This window comes from Microtus pennsylvanicus, chromosome 1 (genome assembly GCF_037038515.1).
Source record: "Microtus pennsylvanicus isolate mMicPen1 chromosome 1, mMicPen1.hap1, whole genome shotgun sequence".
Classification (NCBI taxonomy): Eukaryota; Metazoa; Chordata; class Mammalia; order Rodentia; family Cricetidae; genus Microtus; species Microtus pennsylvanicus.
In genome coordinates, this window is record NC_134579.1 from 102,843,592 (window position 1) to 102,870,447 (window position 26,856).

Sequence of the window (26,856 nt, forward strand, 5' to 3'; positions counted from 1 at the left end):
GACGGACCAGGGTCACTGCTGCTAGCTATGGCCATGCCATTTTTTTTTTTTTTGAGACAGGGATTCTCTGTGGTTTTGAAGCCTGTCCTGGAACTAGCTCTTGTAGACCAGGCTGGTCTCGAACTCACAAAGATCCGCCTGCCTCTGCCTCCCAAGTGCTGGGATTAAAGGCATGTACCACCACCGCCCGGCTGGCCATGCCATTTTGAAGTTTTTCCTCCATTGTGGTGAATTAATGATAGTTTCCCAAAACTACACTAACCTACATTAATTCAGGCTTGCTCTCCTAGACTCCTCTCAACACCCTGCAAACAGCTGAGGATAGCTGGTCATAAGAGGTGCTTATGATTACCTGACATTCTGTTTTGCTTTTTGAAACAGGGTCTCACCGTGTATCCTTGAATCTGGAGCTCACTAGGGAGACCCAGCTGGCCTGGAACTCACAGAGAGCTGCCTGCTTCTGCCTCCCAAGGGCAGGTTAAAGGTGTGTGCCACTGTGCCCACTATGACATACATACCTCTTTCTCTTACTACTTACCCCTCCACTCCTGGAATCAGAAGACTTGATCCCTCCATGCCTTCCTCCCACCCCTATCCCCCCATAACTACCCCTACTCTGTGAACAGCCAGCTCTCAGGTTGTAGACGTTGCTCATTGCCTCTGACCTTGGATGGCTCTTACAGGGAGCTGGGGGTGAGGGCATTGGAAGCTTCGAAGATTGGAGACTGACTCTTACCCCCCTCTGAGAGCCTGCCCCAGTTTGTGCCTGCCACTTTGCCCTGCCCCCCATGTTGGGAGAAAAGACACCCCAAGCCAGATTGCATTTAGCTCTAGTTGCCCAGAACCCTGCTTCTTTCTATATCAGGTCCCAGTAATCGATCTGAGCCTGAACTCCAGCTTGGCAAGCTATCAGGGATTGATTACTACTGACTGGGATCGGGGTCGTTGCCTCCAGCTGAACCCTAGGTAACCTGTGAATAGCTGGTAAGATTACATCATGTTTATTGGATTGGGGGGGGCTGCTTATTCAGTTTTACCAGAATTGGCTGCACCCCAACATCAGTTCCCTCCCCCCTAAGCAACCCAGATCGGTCCTGCAGACTGCTTGGGCATTCCTTTCCTCATTCTTTCCCGGCCACTCCTGGTTGCCCAACTCCTCTCTTGGGAGGTGGCACTCTAGATGAGTTCTACACCACTACTGTCATTCCTGTTACTCTGCCACCCAGACCTGACCCCTCCTGAAGACACCTAGAGACGTCCTGCTCCTCTGTTTTCAGTCAGGGTTTCTCTGTAGCTTTGGAGCCTGTCCTGGAGCTAGCTCTTGTAGACCAGGCTGGCCTCGAACTCACAGAGATCCGCCTGCCTCTGCCTCCCGAGTGCTGGGATTAAAGGCGTGTGCCACCACCGCCGGGCTATTATTTTTAAAAGATTTTGTATTTTGTTTTATGTGCACGAGTGCCTCGCTTGCATGTATGTATGTGTATGGCTGGTGCCCGAGGAGGTCAGAATTCCCCGGCAACTAGAGTTACCGAGGGTTGTAAGCCACCACAGGGGTGCTAAAAACTGAACCTGGGTCCTCTGTGGCAAAAGCTCTTAACGTCTCTCTGGCGGCATCTGGGCCCTTCTAGTCAAGACCTTTATACATTGACCTGGGGAGCCCCTGGCACCCAAATGTCTACCCACTAAATATGGACAGACTTTCCGAGGGATTTTGAGATGGTCCTCATATTTTCAGCTGGGCTCTGGCCCTGACCTTCGAAGCCTCCACCTCACTCCAAGCGCCTTCAAATGAGCCGTGTGTACAACATTCTATCCTCTCCACTCTTCCGGCTGCCCAGGGATGCTGAGCCCCTCTAAAGCTCAGGTAACCTCTTCCCAGGTCACATACCTTGACTTCCTTCAAGCCTCCTCTTCCCATGGAATACCCCAAAGCTGCAACGCTTTAAACAAGGGCACCTATTCCCCCACCCCCAAGCTAAATGAAAACTTTCTCTTCTTTCTGGGCCTAGCGGGGTATTTTTGTATCTGGATTTCCAACTTGGGGGTCTTAGCAAGCCAGGCTGCTGGTGGCCCTTTCACAGAACCTCTGGAGCCCCACAGCCTACTCAAGCTCATTCCTTAGGCTCAGAGACCCTCATAACTGCTCCTGCCTGAGGGCATCCAGACCCCTCCAAACCTGCCTTTGTGCCGGGCGGTGGTGGCTCACGCCTTTAATCCCAGCACTCGGGAGGCAGAGGCAGGCGGATCTCTGTGAGTTCGAGACCAGCCTGGTCTACAAGAGCTAGTTCCAGGACAGGCTCCAAAACCACAGAGAAACCCTGTCTCGAAAAACCAAAAAAAAAAAAAAAAAAAAAAAAAAAATAAAACAAACCTGCCTTTGTACCTTCATCCTTAGCAACCTTAGGTCTCCTCGGCCAGTGCCGTTACTACCATCTGTCTAAGTGGTGGTTCAGGGCTGGCCTTCTAACTTGAAAACCCTTGGGGTGCCCCCCCCTTTAAGAACAGAAGCCCTCATATTAACACTCTACCAATCTATTACTATCTCCACCTCCCACAATCTCCTTGAGCTCATATGTGACTTGACTCCTCTCTCTCTCTCTCTCTCTCTCTCTCTCTCTCTCTCTCTCTCTCTCCCGCATTTAACAGATAAATATACTGCTGTTTGTTTTGTTTAATTTATTTTTGGTTTTTCAAGACAGGGCTTCTCTGTGTAGCCCTGACTGTCCTGAACTCATAGATCAGGCTGACCTCGAATTCACAGAGATTGGCCTGCCTCTGCCTCCCAAGTGCTAGGATTAAAGACATGCACCACCCCCCATTTCCCATCCCCCCCCCCCCCCCGCTTACATACACAGTGTATACAAAACCCTTTAATCACCTTTCAATGCTCTAAAACGCTTAGTCCACCCACTTTCCTTCCTGTAGACTTTAGCTCTACAAACGACTCCCATTCTTTTATGGATCCCCCGACTTGCTGCTACTTTCTAACCTTAACCCCAACCCTAAGTTCCCAGTGCTTAGACCCCCTAACTGGTATATTGATGGGTGCTCTTTAAGGCTGTGCCACTGTCACAGGCAACACGACCTCAGGGCTCCACCCCCACCCCAACACTGCCTCAAGGCAGGCAGAGGCACAAAAAGAAAAGATTGATGTCTACGCTGACTCTAAATACACACACCACATCCTTCTGCCTTCATCCAGCAAGAGAGGGGCTCTCTCACGTCACAGGCCACCAGCAGTGGTAGCTATCCACTGTGGCCACCACCGTGGCCCAAGGCCACACTCAGGGCTTGTGACAGAAGCCAAGGTAAAGGGAATCTGTCACTGGCTACATCTAAGCTCAAAAGTGGCTCTAGCCCCTGATTCTAAGACTTCCAGCCCTTCTGCTACCCTCCACCTATTTGTGTTTCTGCTCTCACAGGTCCGGTCTCCGTAAGGATAACCGGCACAACCCGGAGATTCCCTGACTCCTCAGTCACTCCTGGACCAAGTGACTGGACCTCAGAGTTCTCAGGACCACTTCCCTGTGTCTGTCTGCCACCACCGCCAGCCAACCCTGAAGAGCCATGATCCGCCCTTGGGTTCTCTGTCTCCTCCTCGTTTCTTACCCCTCTGCCTGTTCTGAGAGTTGGATGCCGCTCATAAACCTCGCCCATCGCTTCCTCAAGGACACCAACTCCTCCTTCTCATCTGACTGCTGGGTCTGTTTGCCCATCCAAACCCAGCGCTCTCTAGCCGTCCCAGCCCCACTAACAACTTGGACCGACTCACCCATGAAACTTCATATTACATACTCGACCCGGACCCTCTCCGGCCCTTATCCTATCGCCGACCTTGAAAAACGCCTCCTGAATTTTCAACCTTTAACTGCGCATTACTCGTTTGCCAATCCCGACCGGCGGGCCATTGCTCTTCTTCAGCTCACGAGCTTAACAAACATACTCCCGCTACTTTCCCGACTCACCTCTGTGAAATATACTGACGATCGCATCTATGAATCTGCCCAGCGCCCCATATGGGGGCCGCTCTCTACGCAGACCCTTCTCGCCTCCCAGGCCCCTCTCTGTGTATCCCGTTTCTTCAAGGATTCAAAATATGCCACCTTCGTGGGCAATCTCTCTGCCTCCCTCTGCAACCACACCTTCCGTCTTTTGCCCTCGGCGGACCACCAATCCATTGATCTGTCCACCAGCTATGCGTTTGCCGAACTAACCACCATGCCAGGCTCTAAGTGGAGAAACCCCTTACGCTTTTCAGGACCCCCTTCCCTAACCGCAGGGCAGCCTTACTACCCTTGCCCGGTCAATGACATCCACTGTCACACCTACCCAACCACTCCCTGGAGGCACTGTCCTTCCCGTCCATCTAGCACCTGCTACAACCTCACGCTGTTTGAACCAGCCGACAGAAATGATTCCGTCACCCTGTCTGTGGACACCACATACTTCAAGATTAAACTCCAGGGACACAAAGATCCCTATCCACTCTTTCAGTACCAGCCCCTCATGGGGGCAGCCCTCTCTGGACAATATTCAATCTGGGAATATGAACCCACTGTCCAGGAAAATGGGGACGTCACCCCAAACATCTTCTCACATCTTCTCTCCTTAACGTACTCCTTTTGTCTCAACTCCTCCGGCGTCTTCTTCCTCTGCGGAAGCTCCACGTATGTCTGTCTTCCGGCCAATTGGTCGGGTGTCTGTACCCTTGTCTTTCAATACCCAAACATTGAACTCCTTCCCAGTAACCAAACCATAACCGTCCCCCTTTTCGCTACAATTCCCTCCTCGGTCTCCACTTCTCGAGGGAAGAGAGCCGTTCACCTCCTCCCTCTTCTTGTGGGCCTGGGCATCACTTCCGCCCTCGGGTTAAGCATCGCTGGTGTCACCACTTCGACCATCTATTTCCAACAGCTTTCGAAGGCTCTCTCAGACAGCCTAGACGAAATAGCCACCTCCATTATTACCCTCCAAGACCAAATAGACTCACTGGCGGGCATCGTCCTCCAAAACCGGAGAGCTCTAGACCTCATCACGGCCGAGAAAGGGGGCACCTGCCTCTTCCTGCAGGAAGAGTGCTGCTTCTATGTAAACCAGTCTGGAGTAGTCCGGGACGCAGCCAGGAAACTCGGAGAAAGAGCATCTGAATTCCGCCCAAGCTCCAGCTCTTGGATCCAGGGGCTGGGGTTGGGATACTGGCTGCCCTCGTGGTTGTCATCCCTCTTGGGACCCATTTTCTTTCTCCTCTTTCTGCTCATTTTCGGGCCTTGTCTTCTTAACTGCCTGACTCATTTTGTATCCCAGCGAATGAGTTCTTTCATTCAGAACACTACCAAAGGGCACGTGGACAAGATTCTTCTGCTTCGAGATTCCCAATACAAGAGACTTCCCCAGCAGCCCTCGGAGGAGAACGCAGTCTAGCAGGAAGGAACCTGAGCCACAGCTACCTCCCATCTCTGTTTACCGACCTGAAGAAATAAACATCATGATGTTAGCCATGTGCACGCCATTTTGAAAACCTCCATTTTGCTTAAATGGCAGTTTCCCCCTAAACCACAGCAATCAGAATTCTAGGCTTATTTTTTTGATGTCTGTTATCCCTTGCACCCCTCATAATGGCTGACCCTTGACGATGTTTGTGATCACCCAGCATCTCCAGTCACTGCTCATGACTCTTTGACCCCTGATCACTCCCAGCAGCAGAAGCTTTTGGGCCCCACCCCCATCCCCCCTACTCTGTAATCGCAGACCTCCCTTCCCAACAGTTTTCTTGGCTCAAACCCATCCTGTTGTAGAAGTTGCTTATTTCCTTGTTGGTCTTTCCTTCCTTGGACTTTTCAGCCACCACCCTGTGGGCTTCTGAACCAGAGGAACTTATCTGGATGCTGGCTCCCCAGTTCCAGGGACAAGGGTCAACCTTGAATATATTTCCCCTGCTTTTGCTGCTGCCAAAAGCACAGAACTGAGAATCTTCTAGACAGCTAAGTTCACTTGATTTACAAGGGACTCTATTATTCCAAACGTAGGCGGTGGTCCCACCTCTTGCCACATGTCCTTTCTGTTCAGGGGACACTCAGACGGCCTCAGCCGCTGAGGCAGTTATACCAGTCACCTGCCTCTGCGTGCCTTTCCTTCATCAGCTATAAAACACTCTTAAAGGGGACTGTGCCACAGTCCCCTCTCCCGCTTCTCTCTCTCTCTTTTTAAAGATTTATTTATTTATTATGTATACAGTGTTCAGTCTGTATGCCTGCAGGCCAGAAGAGGGCACCAGATCTTATTACAGATGGCTGTGAGCCACCATGTGGTTGCTGGGAATTGAACTCAGGACCTCTGGAAGAGCAGTCAGTGCTCTTAACCTCTGAGCCATCTCTCCAGCCCCGCTTCTCTCTCTTGCCTATTCTCTCTCATGTCCCCACTCCGCAACAACCTTTCCCTCATTCACCTTGCCCCCCCATAAACCTTCTGCACTAACATTGCTGTATGTGTGTGTTCTCTGAGGGGCATACCTTGGCAGAGCCCTCCATACGTACCTTTCTGCTGTTTTTATCCTTTCAGGGAGGAAGGCCCCCCAACAGGCTCAGATGTTTGAATACTGAGTCCCCAGTTAAAGCTGCTGGGAGATTTAGGAGGTGTGGCCGTGTTGGGAGAGGGGTGCTCCTGGAGGTGAGCCTTGGAGAATTTAAAGAGGCAGGCCACTTTGAGTTTACCGCCTCTGCCTTGTGCCTGTGGTTCAAGAGGTGAGCCTTCAGCTTCTGCTGTGTCTACCATTTGCTGCGTAGCCCTCCCGTGCCCTATGAGAGACTCTCCACTCCAGGACAGTAAGACAAATAATCCCTCCTTTTCCTAAACTGCCTTGGTCATGATGTTTTTATCACAGCGATAGAAAAGTAATACAGAGGGTAACGGCACTGGTGTCTTACCTAGCATATATGAAATGTAGTCCAGGCTAGACCTAAACTCATCACAGTGATGCTCCTGCCTCAGTTTCTTGAGTACTTGGGACCACAGGAATGCATCACCACACTCAGCTCTAACGGTGTTTCTTAGTGAGAGGCACGAACTGGTGACATTCCATCTGTCCGTCTGCCTCCCATCTGACCATCTGCCTCTAGTGCTGTGTTCTGGGAGGAAACAGAAGGATCCAAGTGCCGTGAATTCCCAGTAGGGCCCAAAAATCTCAAAAGAGATGCCCCTTTACAGGGCTGGAGAAATTAGGTCCGTGGTTAAGAGTGCTTGCTTCTCTCAGTTCGGTTCCCAGCAACCAAGACTGGGTAGGTAGCTCACAGAGGCCTGCAGCTCGGGCTTCAGGGAAACCTGTTCTCTTGTCTGACTCAAAAGAAACTGCGCCCAGGTGCAGACACATACACATTATTTAAAAAACCACCTTTACACAGATGTCCCCTTAGAGTTGGTACTGCTCCTAGGACAGGGCTGGAGGAAGCTGACAGCATACAGATCCCTGTGTCCCCAGGCAAAGAGCTCACAGAGCACTGGGTACGTCAGCCAGCGTGTCTGTCATTCCAACCCTCGGGAGGCTCAGCCTGCAGGCTGGAGAGTTTAAGGTCAGCCTGGGCTACCTAAATGAGACCTTATCTCAAGAAGCTGAATCTGCGCAGTTTTATTTACAGAAGGAGTTCTCTCAGGAAATCCGGAAGGCTGCAGGGAAAAGCTCCCAGGACCTCAGAAGTCTGGCTCCCGTCAGCGGATTGCAGAGCCCTACGTCCTTTTCATGATGTCAGCTTCCCCTTCCTCCGTCAGTTGTACCAACCACAGGCAGAGATAGATAGGCTTCCTCCGCGGCAGGAAGAATCCGGAACCAGCCAAGTCCACGTGTCTGGAACAGCCCGGTGGTGGCCCCCCCCTCAGCAGATGTCTCCATAGCGACGCCACGCCCACTCTGATGCCGAGGTCTCAGCTGTAAGGCCGGGTACCTCAGGTCCAATAAGCAGAGGCTACCATCTTCATTCAAACCAGAGTCTCCACACAGTGGTGTTTGGACTTTAAGTTTCTTTAATGCCTATTGCGAGGAGACACCGAAAGGCGGGTGGTGTAGTAGAAATCGAAAACTCCCACGGACACCCTCTACCAAGACCATTATAGCAGGAGCACACAGGGTTAATGATATGCTGAATCCACAATGTTTTGTCCAGGGTTTTATTTTTATTTATTTTATTTATTTATTTATTTAGTTTGTTTTTTCGAGACAGGGTTTCTCTGTAGCTTTGGAGCCTGTCCTGGAACTAGCTCTTGTAGACCAGGCTGGTCTCGAACTCACAGAGATCCGCCTGCCTCTGCCTCCCGAGTGCTGGGATTAAAGGCGTGCGCCACCACCGCCCGGCTTGTCCAGGGTTTTAAATGAGGTTCAAAGACATGAGTGTTTCTCATATTATTCCAAATTCCTTGAAAACAGATTCTAATGTATTTTGAGACAGTTTCACTATGTAGCCCTGAAACTCACTGTGTAGACCAGGCTGGCCTTGAACTCACAGAGATCCACCTGCCTCTGTCTTCCCAGTGCTGGGATGAAAGACCTGTGCCACTATGCCCAGCTTTAAATAGCCATTCAGAGACTGGAAAACATCCCATTAAAGGAGGTGATGGCTGTAGGGAAGAACCAGTGGTTAACAATGTTTGCTGCTGGGGCTAAGGGATGGCTCAGTGGTTAAGAGCATTGCCTATTCTTCCAAAGGTCCTGAGTTCAATTCCCGGCAACCACATGGTGGCTCACAAACATCTGTAATGAGGTCTGGTGCCCTTTTCTGGCCTGCAGACATACACACAGACAGAACACTGTATACATAATAAATAAATATTTAAAAAACAAACAAAAAAACCCAATGTTTGCTGCTCACGCAGAATACCTGAGTGGCCCCACTCGAGTACACATGCCTACACAAAAGCGCACACATAAACATAATTAAAATAATATTGGCCGTGCCAGACTTGGTGGTGCATGCCTTTAATCTGAGCATTTGGGAGACAGTCTCAGGTCGTGAGTTCAAGGCCAAACTGGTGCTCTAGTGGGTTCCAGGCCAGCTAGGACTACGTAGTGAGACTCTATTTCAAAAAATAAAAGAAACCTTCAAAAAGAAAGGGGGTGGGGTTGGGGGAGAACTCAGTGCCAGCTGTCTGAATTCCATCCTTGTCTTCATATATACCTAATATTAAGATTACAGGCTGGGACCAGACACGATGGCACATGGGCACAGACGGGAATCACAGCACAGGAGAGGCTGAGGCAAGTGCATCCGGAGTACTGGAGCAGTGTGGGCTACAGAGGGAGTGCCAAGCTACTCCGGGTAACTTAGTGAGACTCTGTTTCAAAAATAAATAAAAGGAGAGTCTGGGGGTGTGGTTTCTGGGCAGAGCACTGGCCTAGACTCCCCCACTGAAACCGGTGGTGTGGCGAAGACATAGAGTGCCTGCCAGAAATCCTCCAGGAAGGCAAGGGTTTACCTTTTCCTCACCTAGCACCAGCTTGCCAATAGTCAGGGCCAAAGGTGCCCCTCTCAGGTCAGTCACCGTTTGAGGCATTGTCCAGGAGCTGCCAGGCGATGCATTGGAGCTGATGGCGAGAGCCTGAGGCAGGGGTTTAGCCTGCAGGTTTTTGCTCTGGGTCCATTTGGGGGCTTGTCAGTTGGGGGTTCCTTCTGTCTACCTGCTGAGGGCACGAACAGGATCGTCGGGTGCCTCACATGGGGACTTGTGACCCTTTCCCTCTCAAGTAGGGTCTCACGTAGTCTGGGCTATTCTCCAACTTGTTAAGTAGCCAAAGCCTCATGACTTTTCTTCCTCCATCTCCTACTGGAGTTACACAGTTTTATGCTGTGTTGGGGATTGAATTTAGGGCTCTGTGTGTAAATTGAACATTCTACCAACTGAGCTATATCCCCAGCTTCCCATTTCTTTTTCTTTTTTATTATATGTTTAATTATATGTATATGTGTAGTTATGTGCACACATATCTGAGTGACAGGCAGTTGTGAGCTACCCAGTGCGGGTGTTGGAAACCGAATTCAAGTCCTCCACAAGAGCCGTATACGCTCTTCAACCATGTTATGTGGGAGGTGGTATTCATTTTCCTTCTCTTTGAGACAGCGTCTCATATACAGCCCTGACTGGCCCTGGAACTCTCTATGTATACCAGGCTAGCCTTGAGCTAATACAGATCTGTCTCAAGTGCTGGGATTAAAGGCACTTAAAAAAAAGGCACTTTTGATTATGGTTAATATGTATGTACATGAAAATGATCAAGTAATATATAATAAATATATACATTCTAAAAAAAAAGGCACTTAAAAAAAAGCTAATTATTTTTTTCTGTTGGTGGAGATGGAACCAAGAGCCTCATTAATGCTAAGCAAATGCTCTACCACTGAGCCACACCCCAGCCCCTCACTGGGGGATTCTAGGCAGGGGCTCTACCACTGAGCCAGGACCCAACTCAGGAGGTAGATTCTTTTCACTCTGCCATGATTTGGGTCCTATTTCAACACTGAAGTTCTCACTTCAGTTACATTATTCCTCCCACCCCCTCCTGGCCTCTTTCAACACAGTCCCTAACTCAACTCTTCCTTGAAGCCTTCCAGATCGCCGCCCCGCCCCCTTGCAATCTCAAGCTTCCTAATATGGAACATTCACATAAACCTCGCATGGCTGAAACAGAAAATGGAACACACATATGTGCCTAGAGCTGAAGCGCGGGGTGGATGAACTCTATTTCCAAGGTCCAAGTCAGCTGTAGGTGGACAGCGTGGGGAAGATGAGGTTCCAAAGACTTCTTGCCCTCCCGCTCCCAAGTTTCTGAGCGTCACTAATGTCGGAGAACCGTGAGACCACGAATGCGGGCTCCGCCCCCAACACCACCCCTCCCCTCCGGTTACCCGCGCCCCCTCCCTCCCCCGTTGCTCCGGGCCCCACCTTCCTGCGCCGGCCGCTGCGCCGGCCCCTTTTGTTCGCTCTCCGGCCGCTGAGCTCTCCTGGCGCTCGGCTCCTTTCGGCTGAGCTCGGCTCGCCTTGGCAGGGCTCCACGGAGCTCGGCTCCTCTCGCCTCCGCCCCGTTGGGCTCGGCTCTTCCCGGCTTGGCTCCCCTCGATTCGGCTCCTTCTGGCTCGGCTCGGCTCGACTCGGCTCCGCCTCGGGAGCGCAGGCAGAAGCCCGGCTTACTGGATCCGCCCCTCCCTCTGTCTTCTGGTCGTAGATCGTGTGCGAGGCCCGGACTCGGAAGCGGAGACCGGTTTAGGATAGCGGCGTGCGGGGAAGGGCGCAGCATCCTCGTTTCCAGGACAGTCGGACCGAGAAGAGGCAAAGGGGTGTCGAGTCCTTGTCGCTGCTGGAGCTCCAAGGTAGGCGCAGCTCTGGGGACGCGCGCGATGGGGGCGCGCGGGCAACAAAGGACGCAGAGTCGCGGGGGGCGGCGGCACCCTACCCTAGGAAGAAAAGGGGGGAACTATCACCGAGGCATTGTCGTTGCGTGGGCAGGGACAGCGGGCAAGATCGCCGCCGTTGGTGGGCGTGGGCGGTATGAACCCCAACTTCCTCAACCCGGAGGGCGCGCTGCTGGGGTTGGAGGACGCCCCTGGATTGCACTCCCGGATGGTGCGCACATCCACAGACTGGGGCTCGGGCTTATTTGTTGGGGTCCTCTTTTCAAGAGCAAGTTCAGACAGCTGGACGAGCTGCAGAGCTCTTGGAAGCTCTCAGACTCGGGGTGGGGGGCTCACAGCCTGGTGGGCGCGGCCATCAGTCCTCATCCCCAGACCTGGCATCTGGGATGAGACACGGAGGCCCCCGCCCCACCACCTGGGGTCGCCTGATTCGTGCCCTTAGCAAAACTTGATTGGAGAGTCTGGCTTGGAATCGGAGGGTAGGGTAAGTGGGAGGCCCAGGCAGGGTGGCTTTCCACGGGGGTGCTCCCCCCAAGCTGGCGCTGGTGGCTGGTGAGGCAGCAGATTTTTCCCTCCCCCCAGGGAGGGGCAGTGGCGACGCAGGATGCAGGGCTGAGCCTCCAGAGCCAGCCCGCCGTGGACTCCAGGCGGGGCCTGTGTGTGTTTGTCCCGGGCACACTGGGCTTTGCCACGCGTGCCTCCTCTACAGCCTGGCCCAAGCCAGGAAAGGTCGCTGCAGAGGAACACCTTAGGGGTAGAGGAGTCACAACACAGGAATGCATCCAGTCTCTGAGATTCCACTCCTGTCTTCTGGGCTACAAATGGCGGGGGTTGGGGGAGTGTGTGTGGGGGGGGTAGAACTAGAGAGGGAATTGGCCTTAATTTTGAAAGGTGCCCAGACAGAGGATGGTGGGGGTGGGGCTGGCCTAGGGCTGTGTTCTGAGGAGGTAGAGAGCACCACGTGGGGCTACCTTTAGCTCCGCTGTGAGCCAGAGACCTCCTCTCCATCAGTTGTAATGTAAACAATGAGCCCTTCATTCATAAGGCTGCTGTCACCTGGATTGGCACCACCAGGGGCTGGCAGGTACACAGAACCGGAACCGCTCTGCACAGTCCAGCCCAGCCTGATGCCCCGTCTGTGGAGAAGCTGGAACACAGACGTGGCACAGCTGAAGGGTGGGGCAGACCCTGAAGGGTGGTTGAGCCCAGTGCCCTGCCCAAGGGTGCTTTTTGCATAGGAGATGGATGGTTCCCACAAGAGCTTCCGGATAGGAGGCATTCTGTCTTAGATGGGCAGAGAAAGATTTAGGTTAGTGGGGCGTGAAGTTCAAGGCTAGTTTGCTAGTTCTCATCCTTCATACAGTAGGTGCCCACTTAACACAGGACACATGGGTCTCAGCAGTGCCCAAATCCCCAAATTTCCTCAGGAAAACACATCACAAGGAGCAGGGGCTGCTGTGTGCTTGGGTAGCTGAGAGTTCAGATGCTGGGCTGGAGCTTGATATCGTGAGTTCAAATCCTCGCTCTGCTACTTGCATAGCTGTGTGGTTCTGGACAAGATCATATACCTCTCTGTCTCCATTTCCCCATCAGTAAAATGGGTATACTGAGGGTATTTGCCTTTTAGGACTTTTGAGAGAATCATATATCCTAGGACAGAACTTTTGTGATTTTACTTATTTGTATATTTGGTGGCATGGGGAATTGAACCTAGGACCTCATGCATTCTCTGCCTGGGCCATGCCCCTATCCTCTTACTGGGGCATTCTAGGCAGGTGCTTTAAATACTGAGCCACACCCCAGCTCCTCACTGGGGGATTCTAGGCAGGGGCTCTATCACTGAGCCACACTCCAGCCCCTCACTGAGGGATTCTAGGCAGGGGCTCTACAGCTGAGCCACGCCCCTGGGGTGGATTCTTGACAAGAGCGCCACCATTGAACTACACAGTCCCAGTTGAAGAGTTTTTTGCTACAGGAAATGGCCCTCAGCCTGGGGCAGAAGAGACTTCTCCCCTACTCTGGCCACTCTACCTTCACACAGCTTAGCCTTTTAGACCCGCTCCAGGGCCTGTTCTTTCTGCCTCTCTTCTTCCGACTTCCTGCTTTCCTTCACTGATGGCAATGCATTATAAAAATCCTCTTAGCCCTAAGTCTTCCCTGTCTTCACCTGGAAACAAACCCCGCGTGATTTCCAGCCCCTCTCTGGTCCTGCAGCTGCACAACTTTCCCCAGAGAGACAACTGTGCCGCCCTGTAGCAGAATTTGGGCCTTCATACAGGTTTTTTAAAAACACATATTAAGTGCTTCCTCTGAGCCAGGAAGATTTGGTCCTACACTCCCACTCCCTTTTGAGGCAGGGTCTCAACTGGGTAGCCCAGGCTGGCTTGGAACTTGCTTAGGTAGCCCAGGCTGGCCTTTAATGCACAGATACCTGCCTGCCTCTGCTTGCTGACTGCTGGGACTAAAGGCATGTGTTACCATGGTCAGTGGTTCTGCCTTTTGTATGAACATACATTCAGTTGTTGGTTTTTGCATTATTTGGAAGATTTACATTTATCTTTATTCATGTGTATCTGTGGGAGCATATGCCATGCGTGTGCAGGTACAACATGGAAGCCAGGAGAGGGGATGGGATCCTCTGGAGATGGAGTTACAGACTGTTGTGAGCTGCCTGATGTGGTTGCTGGGAATGAACCTGGGCCCTCTGAAGCAGCAATAACAACTTCGGATCCCTGAGCTGTGTCTTTAGCCCCTGCTTTGCTTATAGGAGATGAAATCTCATGTATCCCAGACTTGCCTTAGACTTATATAGCCCCAGCCTTGAACTTCTGCGCTCTGCTCCTCCTGCCTGCATTTCCCAGCAGCTGGGGTGACAGCTGTACCACCCTCCTCCAGGTTTATATGGTGGTGGGGATAGACTTGGGCTTCACCAAGTGAGCCACAGCACCGGCTCTGGGTTTATTTGTTTGTTTCAAGGCAAGGTTCCATGTAGCTCAGACTGGCCTCAAAGTCACTGTGTAGCCAAGGCTAACCTTCCTGCCTCCACTTCTGGAGTTCTGGGATGACAGGTATGCACCACTGTGTGCTTTGTCCGTGTACTGGTTAAGCACTTACTGTGTGCCTACAGGACACACCATCTTCCGCAAAGTCATTTTACCCTGCTCCCAGGTCTGTGTCTCTAAAGCGTGATTACAGTTGTGCCGACACCTCCACACCCTTTGTCAGTACAAAGTCTAAACACTATCTGGCTTTTGGAGCCTATACAATTGCCTTCCATGAGACTGGCTCCCCTCTGTGTCTCTGTCTGTCTGACTGGCTAGCGCTCTCTCTCTCTCTCTCTCTCTCTCTCTCTCTCTCTCTCTCTCTCTCTCTCTCTCTCAGCTGATCGTCAGCTGACCAGATCCAGATTTTAAATGCCTCCACTAAGGTCACCTCAATTCTCTTTATAAGCTATAAGTATGGGCATGGTTCGTTGAACCCAGCTGTCACGGAAGGGACACAGAATTGGAAGAGGCTCAGCCCCCTTGGATGCCCCGTTGTTAGGAGTCTTTGTTGTTTTGAGACAGGATCTTATGTAGTACAGGTTGGCCTCAGATTTGCTGCATAGTAGAGGCTAGCCTGATTGTCCTTTCCAAGTACTGGGGTTACATGTAACACCATGATTGGCATTTGTGCATAAGTGTGTGCGTGTGTGTGCATGTGCATTTGTGTGTGTGTCTGTGTGTGCATTTGGGTGGACATGCGTGTGTAGAAGCTAAAGGTAAACTGTCTTCCTCAATCAATGCTTTATTTATTTTGTGTTTCTGTGGTTGTGCGTGGGTGTGTATGCATGGCTACTTTTGGAGGTCAGAGGACAGCTTGCCCGGAGCTCTTCTCTCATTCTGCCATGTGGATTCCAGAGATTAAAGTCAGGTTGGTGGACTTGGTGGCAAACCCCTTTGCCCCCTGTGCCATCTTGCTGGCCCTTCACCTTATTTTCTGAGACAGGGTATCTCGCTTAACCTGGGCCTCGTTGACTCAATGAGGCTGGCTAACTCTCCAGCCCCACGGTCCTCCTGGTTACCTCTAGTGCTGCAGTTCCAGGCACGGGCTGCTTTTTGACACGGGTGCTGAACTCAGGTCCTCGTGTTTGCTGTGGCAGGTCATTTGCCAAGGGAACCATCTCCATAGCTCCACTGTGTCTGGCTTCTTTGAGAAAGTTTTGCCTCATTCAGTTAAGTAAAGCGAGGCTTCAGTTAACATCTGCTTATTAATTTTGTATTTATTTGTGTGTGTGTGCTCGCACGCATGTGTGTCCCTTTGTGCACTCCCACGTGCTGGTGCTGTGCCTGTGGAGGTCAGGGACCAACTTTGGGGAGTTGTTTCTCTTTCTGCTGTGTGGGTACCAGGGATTGAACTGAGTTCATTCGGCTTGGTAGCCAGTGCTTTCCCTTCCGAACCAATCTCACCGTCCTGCAGGCCCCCGAAAGGAGATTTCAGAGTAAGAGAAATGAGACTTATTCACTGAAGAATTGCCGAGGTAGGGGGGTGTTCTGGGACAGCTAGCCTGGGAAGCTGGCCTGTCGCCTGGCCCCTCCTGTTTTTTTTCTGGATGGTGGTTTCATTTTCTGTACTTTTGATCTTGCCTCTGTTTTATCTTTTCCTTGACTTTGTGGCCTGGCCCAGTGTGGCTATTCCAAACGCTGGCTTCAGCTCCTGTTCATAGGCCCCTCCTGGTAGTACCCCCTTTAGTCCTGGGTTGACAGAGAGACCGATTGAGAGGGCTACCCCCATATGCTCAACTGGTGCTAGACGGGGGCTGGGAACAGCTGGTATAGTCTGTCAGACAAGTTTTTGGTGCATGAAGTGTGTGTGCGTGTATGGGTGTGTGCGCATGTGTGTGTCTGTGTCTGGAGGACTGGGGCATGGCTGTGCCTCGGAGCTGGTGGTAACGGTGGGGGAGCAGTGTCACCTGATACTGTGACTTCGGAGAAACTGAAGAGTGTGACCTAGGTAAACCCTCTCAGCCCTGACCCAGGAGGGGGGTACACTGTCTCCTCCCCGGCTCTGGATACCGAAGGTGGGTCCATTTGCGGCCGCCTGTGTTTTCTGAGGCCCCAGAGCCTCTGTTGGCCCCATCTGCCTGCTCTTGGAGGGAAACCCGAACTGTAAGTGATGCCTTCAGGACTGCTGAGAAAACGTAATGAATGGTTGTCTTTCCGGGAGGCAGCAGAGGCCGGGAGGAATGATTAGCAGGCTGTAAATACAGGGCTGTGTGCTGTCACTCCGGGCTTGCCCTGGTCTCCACCCTAGAGCATTGCAGACTTGGGCAGGTGCTTGGCAGCTGACCCACACTTCTTGCGCCCCACTAGAGGGTTCTAGGTAGGCACCCACCACTGTTTCATGCCCCTAGCCTCTCTCTGGGGGATTTTAGGTAGGTGCTCTGCCACTGAAACACGCCTCCAGCCCAGATGAGGATTGTTTAAATTTTTTTCTTTTATGTGTATGGATGTTTTGTCTGCGTCCCGTCTGTGCACCAGATTCATGAAGTACTCGTGGAGGCCAGAGGAGGGCGTCAGATTCCCTGAAACTGGAGTTAACAGTTGTGAGGTGCCATGTGGATGCTGAGAATTGAACCCAGGTCTTCTGGAAGAGCAGCTGGTGCTCTTAACCACTGAGGAACCTCTCCAGTCCCAGATCCTTTAAAAACAAACAAGGTTCCACTTCACCCAGGTTGGTCTCGACCTCTCTACATAGTGGAGGATGACCTTGCACTCCTGACCCCTTGTCAATTGCAGGCACTTATCTATGTGCAAGGCCAAGCCTATGTGGTCCTGGGGATGGACCAGGACTTTGTGTACGTGAAGCCAGGACTCATCCCCACCTCCCAGGGCTCCTTAATGGAGCCATTAAGCTAGCAATTTTGCACTGCGTGCCTGGCGCTGTCCTAGGTCCTGAGACGCACCCAGCGAATACACTTTGCAAAAGCTTGCCCCACCCTTCTGCTCTGGGTGAGAAGTGGGAGAGGGCATTCCGGGCACCGAGTACCACTTTGCAGGAAACCTGGACATGAGTAAGACGGTACACGTTGTATGGTGGGTGCTTGGCGTCCAGCCTGCATTGGTAGCCACGGTGAGACTGCCTTTTTGGAAGCAACAGTAGATAATGCTGATTGGGATGTCTTGCTGGTGGCGACTGAGCTTATCTTCGGAGTCACTGCACTGTGTCCCATCTCTCTTCCATTCTTTTCTCCCCACCCCTTTCGTATCACTGGGCTTTAGTATCAAATGTGTGGGTGGTACTCTTGACTTCTTTCCCCTCGCTGCGCCCTCTCAGCCATCCCTCCTTGCCCTCCCCTCGTCCAGTTGAATTCTCTCATGCTGCTCCAGGGCCAGAACTCTTCTTCCTTCCCGTCTCTTGCCTGTTCAGGATGTTGCCAGAATGGGAAAGGATGCTGGGGTGTCCTTTGACATGAAGGCTTACTGTGGAGAAGAGACTCTTTCTGTACAGTACCACATTGTGCCAGACTATGACCCTGCCTGCTGCCTCCTGCCCTCAAGGGAGTCAGAGCCTTGGGAGAGACTCACATGGTATGGATCATAGGACAGGGGTCGCTCATTTGCAGCTAGTGAGGTCTGATGGTACCAAAGTACCTAAACTAGAATCCAAGGAATTACCTGTGATTTAGTCAGCCTATTCTCACTTCTAATCCCAGTTAGACAGATGTAGAAGAATAGGTGTGTGTGTGTGTGTGTGTGTGTGTGTGAGATGTATACATGTTTGTGCAGATGTGTGAATATGTATGTGCCTATGGAGATCAGATTAGGTATCTCTCCACCTTTTTTTTTAATTTTTAATTTAGTGTGTGTGTGTATCCGCATATCAGAAGAGAGCATCAGGTCCTATTATAGGTGGCTATGAGCCACCATGTGGTTGCTGGGAATTGAACTCAGGATCTCTGGAAGAACAGCCAGTGCTTTTAACCACTGAGCCATCTCTCTAGCCCCACCTTATTATTTTATTTATTCATCTGTTTTTAGTATTTTTTTTCCAAGACAGGGTTTCTTTGTGTAACAGTTCTAGTTCAAGTACAAAAACTTGATTTGTAGGCCAGGCTGGCCTCGAACTCACAGAGATCCACCTGCCTCTGCCTTTTGAATACTGGGATTAAAGGTGTGCACCACCACACCTGGCTTGCCGCCTTTTTTTAAAAAAAATATTATTACATTTATTGAGGCTAAAGAGTTAGATTAGCAGCCGGGCGGTGGTAGTGCACACTTTTAATCCCAGCACTTGGGAGGCAGAGATTGGTGAATCTCTGTGAGTCTGAGGCCAGCTTGGTCTACAAAGAGAATTCCAGGACAGACTCTGAAGTTACACAGAGAAACCCTGTTTCAAAAAAACTTAAAAAAAAAAAAAAGAGTTAGATTAGCTGTTGGAGCACTGGCTGCTCTTGCTGAGGACCCAAGTTCGGTTCCCAGCACCAGCTTGGTGGTTCACAACCATCCATTCTTCCAGGATCTAACCCCCTCTTCTTACCTCTGTGGGCACCAGACATACATACACATGGGTAAGACTCATGTGAAATAAAATGAATAAATCTAATACAGTTTTTAAAAGTTGTTATTTTCTTTCTTTGGTTTTTCTTTCTTTTTTTGACAGAGTCTATGTAATCTTAGCTGGCCTCTCTCATGTAGAGTGTGTGTGTGTGTGTGTGTGTGTGTGTGTGTGTGTGTGTGTGTGTATTGGTGTTCTTGAAGGCCAGAAGAGACCATCAGATCCCCTAGAGCTGGAGATTCAGGTCATTGTGAGGTGCCAAGTGTGGGTTCTGGGAGCTGAACTCAAGTCCTCTAGAGGAAGAGCAAGTACTTTTTACTGCTGAGGCAGCTCTCCAGCATAGTTTGAACAATCAAATTATTATTGCTGTGTATGTGTATCATGCATGGTGTGTGTGTGCATATATGTGTGTTCATGCACAGTGTGTGCTTGTGTGTGATCATGCACAGTGTGTGCTTGTGTGTGTGTTCATGCATGGTGTGTGTATGTGTGAGATCATGCATGGAATGTGTGTGTGATCATGCGTGGTGTGTGTGTGTGATCATGCATTGTGTGTGTGAGATCATGCATGTGTGTGATACATGGTGTGTGTCTGTATCATGCATGGTGTGTGTGTTTGTGTGTGTGATCTTGCATGGTGTATGTGTGTGTGTATCATGCGGCATCTTTGGAGCTCAGAGAACAGCTCTTCGGAGTTGGTTCTCTCTTTCCATCTTTGCATGACTTCTTGGACTTGAACTCAGGTCACCAGGTTTGCACAGCAAGTGCCTTTACCATCTAAACCATCACATTGGCCTGACAGGTAGTTTAAAAAACAAACAAACAAATCAAACATTTGACTGTGTGCTTTAGTATATTCCTGTCGCTCTATCCCTCCAGGGTCTGAGACAGAATCCACAGTTCTAAGCGAAGTTGGTCTACATAACAGGGCCCTGTTTCCAAACACACACACACATACACATGTTAACTTTATACTGACTATAACCTTACATACAAAAATCCACATGGTGTCTCATACCTGTAATCCTGTCACTCAGGAGATGGAGGCAGGAGGCTCAGGAGTTCAGATGGTAAGTTTGAAGCCAGACCTGGTTACATGAGATACTCTCTCAAAAAACAAACAAACAACTAACAAAGTTGGTCCAGGTGTGGTGGTCTATGTCTTTTATCCCAGCACTGGGGTGGCAGAAGCAGGCAGACTTTGTGAGTTCGAGGCCAACCTGACCCACATGGGTTAAGGACAAGCCAGGGCTTCATGAAGGGACCCTGTATAACAAACAAACAAAAACCAACCAATTAAACAGACAAACAAACTAACCAACAACGTTGGCAGTTGACTGTGGGGCTGGCTGCTGTTGGTCTGTCTTCCCTGCTCAGCTTTCCCAGCTCCAGCCACTTCCCTCCCTGAAGTCAAGTCTCCAAGTCTCCCTGGTGTCTAGCTGGTGGTGCTTTGATGTTGTCTCCCAGAGGCTCACGCTGGTCTCTGTGGCCATCTCTCTCTCTCTGCATGATGCTCTGCCTTCTCGGCACTCTCAAGGGGGCCAAGACATAACCAGGGGCCTCACCCCTAAACTTTGCACATCTCTGCCATGGGCTTCCCAGTGGTTAACACAGCCTTGCAAGTATTGGGCTGGTGATCCGGGTGGGGGGGAAGGAGGGTGAGGTCAGGGGCCAGGCAGATGGACTCCATCTCTCTGGTTCTCCCAGGCCTGAGGCCCAGCTGGTTTGAGGCTTGGAAGTTGGCAAGACTCACAGGGAGAGTCTGTCCCAGCCTTGCCTTTGGTTTGTCTTGGACTGGGAGGTCATGGACTCAGGTGACCTCTCAGTGACCCATAGCAAGCTGCCTGTGTTCTCTGACCCTCAGCCAGATGCAATCAGAATGGTATCCAGGCCCGCTAATCTTAGCACTGGGGAGAAAGAGGCAGGAAGATGGAGAGTTTGGGACCAGCCTAGGCTATATATCAGATACCAAAAACAAGGGGCTTCAAGCTGGCTCAGCAGGTAAAGGGGCTTGCTGACAAGCCCCAATGGCCTGAGTTCAATCCCCAGAACCTTCTTGTGGAAGAAGAGAAATGAACACCCGTTCCCATTGTCACCCTTTGTCACATGGAACATGCATGAACAGCCATCCCCGTCCCCGCTTCCCCGTAAAAAATTAAAAACTGAAAGAGAGGAGGTTGGACATACACGAGCCTCAGGAGTAGTAGTACCCTGATCCAGGGACTGTCTCCTGGCAGAAGCACCCAGTGAAGGAGTCAGGGCCAGGAGCTTTCCTGGGATTCTGGGCCAGGGTGCCTGTATCCTGGTGCCCTCCTCCCTGCCCCGGGGCCACATTATCTCTGAGGAGTTGGGCTTTCCATTGCCCCACTTGGCATTGTTCCTGTCTTTGGGGCTCCACCAATTCACTGGGTCGACATCCTGGGTCTTGTCCCTTGCTGAAACTGCGGCCAGTCACCCCCAGGCCGCTGAAATGGAAACCCTGAAACAGAGCTCCGGTTTCTTCCGAGAAATGGCAGTTGAGGGCATCACAGAGGGGCCTGTTGCTCTTGTTGGACCTGAGTTCCCAGACAGTGCTCCTGTGCACAGAGCCAGGGAGAGCTGGGACATGGGACTTGTGAGCTGTGTCAAGTATCTGGGATACTGGGGTTACGTCTTCCCAACTCAGGCATCCTCACCCCTACAAGGCAGCCATACTTAGACCCCAGTTTTTGTTTTCGTTTTCCCTTCCTTCCTTCCTTCCTTCCTTCCTTCCTTCCTTCCTTCCTTCCTTCCTTCCTTCCTTCCTTCCTTCCTTCCTTTCTTTTTGAGGCAAGGTTTTTCTGTGAAGCCCTGGCTACACTGTTACTCTGTAGACCAGGCTAGCCTCAAACTCATAGAGATCCGCCTGCCCCTTCCTTCTGAATGCTGGGATTAAAATGTGCACCATCAAGATGGTTTACAATTTTTAAACTGTTTTTGTAGCCCAGGCTGGCCTCAGACTCACAGTGTGGCTGAGGATAACCCTAAACTTCTGATCCTCCTGCTGCACCTCCCAAATTTGGGGATTATAGGTGTACATAACCACCCCTGGTTTATGCAGTGCAGGGGATTGAACCCAGGGCTTCATGGATGCTAGAGCAAACACCTTACCGACCCAGCTTGATTTTTTTTTTAATTTTAATTTTTATTACATTTTAGTGTGTATATCTGCCAGTTCTGCCCTTCCACCCTGTGGGCCCTGGGGATCCAACTCAGGTCATCAGGTTTGGGGGCAGATGTCTAAACCTGCTAGGCCATTTGCCTACCCGGAACTCCAGAGCTTCTTCCTCTGCCTCTTTTGTGCTGACCACGCCTGCTGCCTGCATCCCATCGTACAGGTGACCACACTGGTACTGTCACCTTGGAGGGAGACTGAATTTAGACCTCAGGCTACACTAGTCCTTCATGGCCTCCACCATGACTGTGCTGTGGCCAGAGGCCACATGGCCATGTCACAGCTTTCCCAAGTCCCCGCCCCCTACCCCACAACCAGCTCTCTGTCCCAGAGCAGGACTGAGTCACAGAGGGCCAGCTCAGCCCTTTGCCTCCTGCCTTCTTCCTGCTCTCACTCTCCCCTCCCCCATCCCCCTTCCGGTCCCCTCCAGTCCCCTGGCTGGGATAGCTGGAACTGGCTGAAAGCCGGCTCGGTTCCTTTCTGCCAGCTCCCGGCTCTCTTTTGTTATTTGAAGCAAGCAGGCGCTGTCCCTTGAGGTCAGGGTCTTGGAAATATTGTTTTAGGGCAGGGCCGCTGGACTGGGAGGTAGGGGAGGGCTAGCCCGGGGGCCAGTTCAGCATGACCGTGCCACTGTGACTCCACTGTGATGAAAACCATGAAATCGAGTTTATCTTTCTAGCTCCTGGCTCTATGAGGATGTCTTCCTAAAATAATCTATTTCCCTTTATTTTTGCATGCGGGCCCGCGTGTGCTGCCTGCTCATGTGGAGGACAGTTTCCAAGAGTTGGTCTGTCTTACTGTGTAGGACCTGAGGATTGAACTCAGGTCCTCAGGCTTAGCAGCAAGGACATTTACCTTCTGAATCATCTCGCCAGCATCTCTTCTTTCCTTTTCTTCTCTTCCTTCCCTTCTTCCTTTTCCTTTTTTACTAATCCCCTCTGTTTCTCCCTCCCTTTCCCTCTGTCTCTCCTTCCTTCCTTTCTCCCTTCTCTTTTCTTCGTGTGTGTGTATGTGTCTGGTCCCAGTGCACATATATGCACCCTTGTGTGGAGGTCAGGGGTCAACTCTGGAAGTTGTTTCTTTGTTTTTTCAGACAGGCTTTTCCACTAGCGTGGGGTCACCAAGAAGACTAGGCTGGCCGACCAGGGAATTCACCTATCTTTGCCTTCCAGCACTAGGGTTAAATGCATGCATCTCTGTCTTAGTAACTGTTCTATTGCTGTGAAGAGTCACCATGACCAGGACAACCCCTGTAAAAGAAAACATTTAACTGGGGGCTGGCTTACAGTTTCAGAGGTTTCGTCCATTATCATCATGACAGGACACATGGCAGCGTGCCGGTATGGTGCCAGAGAAGGAGCAATGCCCCCATCCACAAACAGAGAGAGAGACAGACAGACACACAGAGAGAGACTGGGTCTGGAGTGGGATTTTGAAACCTCAAAGTCCACTCCACAGTGACACACTTCCTCTCACGAGGCCACACCTCCTAATCCTTTTCACATAGTGCTGCCTAGGTAGAACTCCTGCCTAGAGTGCCCCTGTTAGGTGCTGGGGTGTGGCTCAGTGGTAGAGCCCCTGCCTAGAGTGCCCCTGTTAGGGGCTGGGGTGTGGCTCAGTGGTAGAGCCCCTGCCTAGAATCCCCCAGTGAGGAGCTGGGGTGTGGCTCAGTGGTAGAGCCCCTGCCTAGAATCCCCCAGTGAGGGGCTGGGGTGTGACTCAGTGGTAGAGCCCCTGCCTAGAATCCCCCAGTGAGGGGCTGGGGTGTGGCTCAGTGGTAGAGCCCCTGCCTAGAATCCCCAGTGAGGGGCTGGGGTGTGGCTCAGTGGGAGAGCCCCTGCCTAGAATCCCCCAGTGAGGGGCTCGGGTGTGGCTCAGTGGTAGAGCTCCTGCCTAGAATCCCCCAGTGAGGGGCTGGGGTGTGACTCAGTGGTAGAGCCTTTGCCTAGAATCCCCCAGTGAGGGGCTGGGGCGTGGCTCAGTGGTAGAGCCCCTACTCAGTATGTGAATGACTATAGATAGGCTAATGCCTATTATACACACATACACACACATACACACACACACACACACACACACACACACACACACACACACACACAAAAGCAAACACTGGCTGCTGAACACATGACTGAGAGACATTCTGAGATATCCAAGCATTTCTGCCAAGAGTTCCCTGTCCTGTGTGTGTGTGTTTGTGTTTCCTTTTCTCCCATTCTTTGCCACCACCTCGTCTTTCTTGCCCCCCCCCCCCCGAGATAGGGGAGATAGGGTTCTCCATAGCTTTAGAGACTGTCCTGGAACTAGCTCTTGTAGACCAGGCTGTCCTCGAACTCACAGAGACCCACCTGCTTTTGCCTCCTGAATGCTGGGATTAAAGGTGTGCGCCACCACTGCCCAGCCTCTCTTGGCTTTTTTGAGACAGGGTCTTGCTATGTATCCCAGGGTGACTTCAGACTTGCAGCAGTTGAGCGGTGGTGGCGCACGCCTTTAATTTCCAGCACTTGGAGGCAAAGGCAGGAGGATCTCTGTGAGTTCGAGGCCAGCTTGATCTATAGAGCTAGTCCCAGGACAAGCTCCAAAGCTACAGAGAAACCCTGTCTTGAACAACAATCTAACTAACTAACTTGCAGCAATCCTCCTGCCTCAGCCTCCCAAGTGCTGGGATTAAAGGAGTGAGCTGACGGGTTTTTTTTTTCTTTTAGATCTTTTCTGGTGTGTGGGGCAATGCCCTTCAGATAGGTGTAGGCCAGACCAACAGTTGAGACTAGTGGAGGGAGGGGCAGACTCTGCTCTGCCTTCCGTGGTGGCCCGGTTCACCAGCTAGCTGTCCCCTGTGGTCGCTCATAAGTTCTGCAACTTCTAGCAGCCGCGGTTAGGCAGCCCCAAAACAAAGATCACTTCTCCATCTACAAGTGAGCCAGTGTCGTGGACCTTGGTGAGGTACACTGGTAATCACAACTCCGGAGGCTGGCTTAGGAGAGGAAGATCCACTCTGGGCTATGTAGTGAGACCCCGTGTCAGGAATAGCAAGCCAAAGGAGAAGAGTGCAGCACACCAGCCCTGAGTCCATCCCCAGGCCTGAGTAAATCAGGTGTGGTGGTTCCCATCCGTAACCCCGCCCTCAGGAGATGGAGGCGGAGCTCAGTGTCTTCCTCTACTGTATAATGAGTTGGAGACCAGCCTGGGCTACAGGATACCCTATCTCAAACAAAACGGAGAGGAAATCCTGGCAGCCTCTGATGGTTTCAGGACTACTGGGACCAGCCAAGTTCCCTCGTGCTAGTCAGGACATTATGACTCCATTGCCCCTGTGTTCTGTCCGCAGGTGACCAAGGATGGCAGGGAGGATGTGACCGTCATCTGCCTTTGTCTGCCCTCCTAGTGGCCCCACCATGCAGAAGCCCAGTGGCCTGAAGCCCCCTGGTCGAGGGGGCAAGCACTCCAGTCCCGTGGGCAGGCCATCCATAGGGTCAGCTTCATCCTCTGTGGTGGCACCAGCCAGTGGCTCCAAGGAAGGTAGGTGGGGCCGAGAGTGGGAAGGGGGCTGCAGTATGGGGACTTTTCCTGGGGAGACACGAGCAAACGTGTACCCCACGCGGATAGGACACTAACAGCAGGCCAAACGAAGGATTCCCCCAAAGTCCGGCATGATGAACCAGTGAATTTATTGGGGTTTCTTACAGGAGTGTGGGTAACTCAGAAGGAGCTGTGTCACTTGCAGGGCTCAGAAACTCATTGTGTAGCCCAGGCTAGCCTCAGGCATTCAGCGATTCTTTGACTCCGCCTTTTACATGCTAATGGTACTGCCCAGTTTGTACGGTGCTGGGAATGGAACCTGGTGCTTCGTGCATGACAGGCAAGAACCCTACCAACTCATACTCAACCCCAGCAGCAGATTTTTAAACCGCAAGGGATCTCTTAGTTTCTTTTGCTGTTGCTGTGGTAAAATACCCTGGCAGCACTTAAGGGAGAAGGGTTGGGTCTTGGTTCACAATTCAAGGAGGCCATCATGGTGGGGAAATCTAGGTGACAGGAACTTGAAGCCATTGGTCACATCTCACCCATCATCAGGCAGAGGTGTATGCACATTGCTGCCATCTCTGTCTCTGTTTTCTACGGGCCAGAACTCCCTGTTCAGGGGGTAATCCCACCCACTGTTAAAATGGGTCTTCCTGAATCAGTCAACAGAAGCATGGACATCCCCACAGGCATGCCCAGATTCTCTCAGATTGACAGATCTCACTATCATAGAGGGTATACTAGAATTGGGAAGAGTTTGGTTAGGTTTAGAGACAGGGTCTCAAGTTGTACAGCTCAAGCTGGCCTCAAACTCCTGTTCACCCTGCCAAGTCCTCCAGTGATGAGAGTATGGGCAAGATCTACCATACCCAGCTAGAGATTTGTCTTTCTGTGTCTTTGATGAGTACCCAGTTATAAACAGCTCTACACAGTCCCTTACATGTTACACTTCACACGGCAGCATAGGATTCTGCCCATCTCACTGGATTGTCCCAAAGGTTTGACGACAACCTGCTGCAAGTGCGGTGCAGTCCAGTGTCCCCTCCAAGATGGCAGATCCCCTTGTACTCACGGGAGGCATTCCAGAAGAACCTTTAGAACCTTTTAATCCCAGCACTTGGAAGGCAGAGGCAGGGGGATCTCTGTGAGTTTGAGCCCAACCTGGTCTGCAGATCAAGTTCTATCCAGGACAGCCAGGACTGTTAGACAGAGAAA

The 26,856-nt window shown here is 51.5% G+C and overlaps 2 protein-coding genes across 3 annotated transcripts in view; both read left to right on the top strand.

Moving 5' to 3' along the window:
• The first annotated feature begins 1,735 nt into the window (after nt 1–1,735).
• On the top strand, nt 1,736–5,783 carry LOC142852461 (syncytin-A-like). Its single transcript, XM_075977300.1, has 2 exons — nt 1,736–1,864; nt 3,423–5,783. The coding sequence occupies exon 2, from the start codon at nt 3,568–3,570 to the stop codon at nt 5,419–5,421; it is 1,854 nt and encodes a 617-aa protein (XP_075833415.1). The 5' UTR covers nt 1,736–1,864; nt 3,423–3,567; the 3' UTR covers nt 5,422–5,783.
• A 5,131-nt stretch (nt 5,784–10,914) lies between these two features.
• Clip2 (CAP-Gly domain containing linker protein 2) overlaps nt 10,915–26,856 on the top strand; it is a 59,945-nt gene continuing 44,003 nt past the window's right edge. Inside the window, exons 1-2 of one of the 2 annotated variants that reach the window (XM_075977277.1) lie at nt 10,915–11,348; nt 25,448–25,638. In XM_075977277.1, coding sequence (XP_075833392.1) covers nt 25,515–25,638 — 124 coding nt within the window. In that variant the 5' untranslated portion in view covers nt 10,915–11,348; nt 25,448–25,514. The remainder of the gene's footprint in view (nt 11,349–25,447; nt 25,639–26,856) is intronic. The other variant, XM_075977287.1, reaches the window with a different exon arrangement.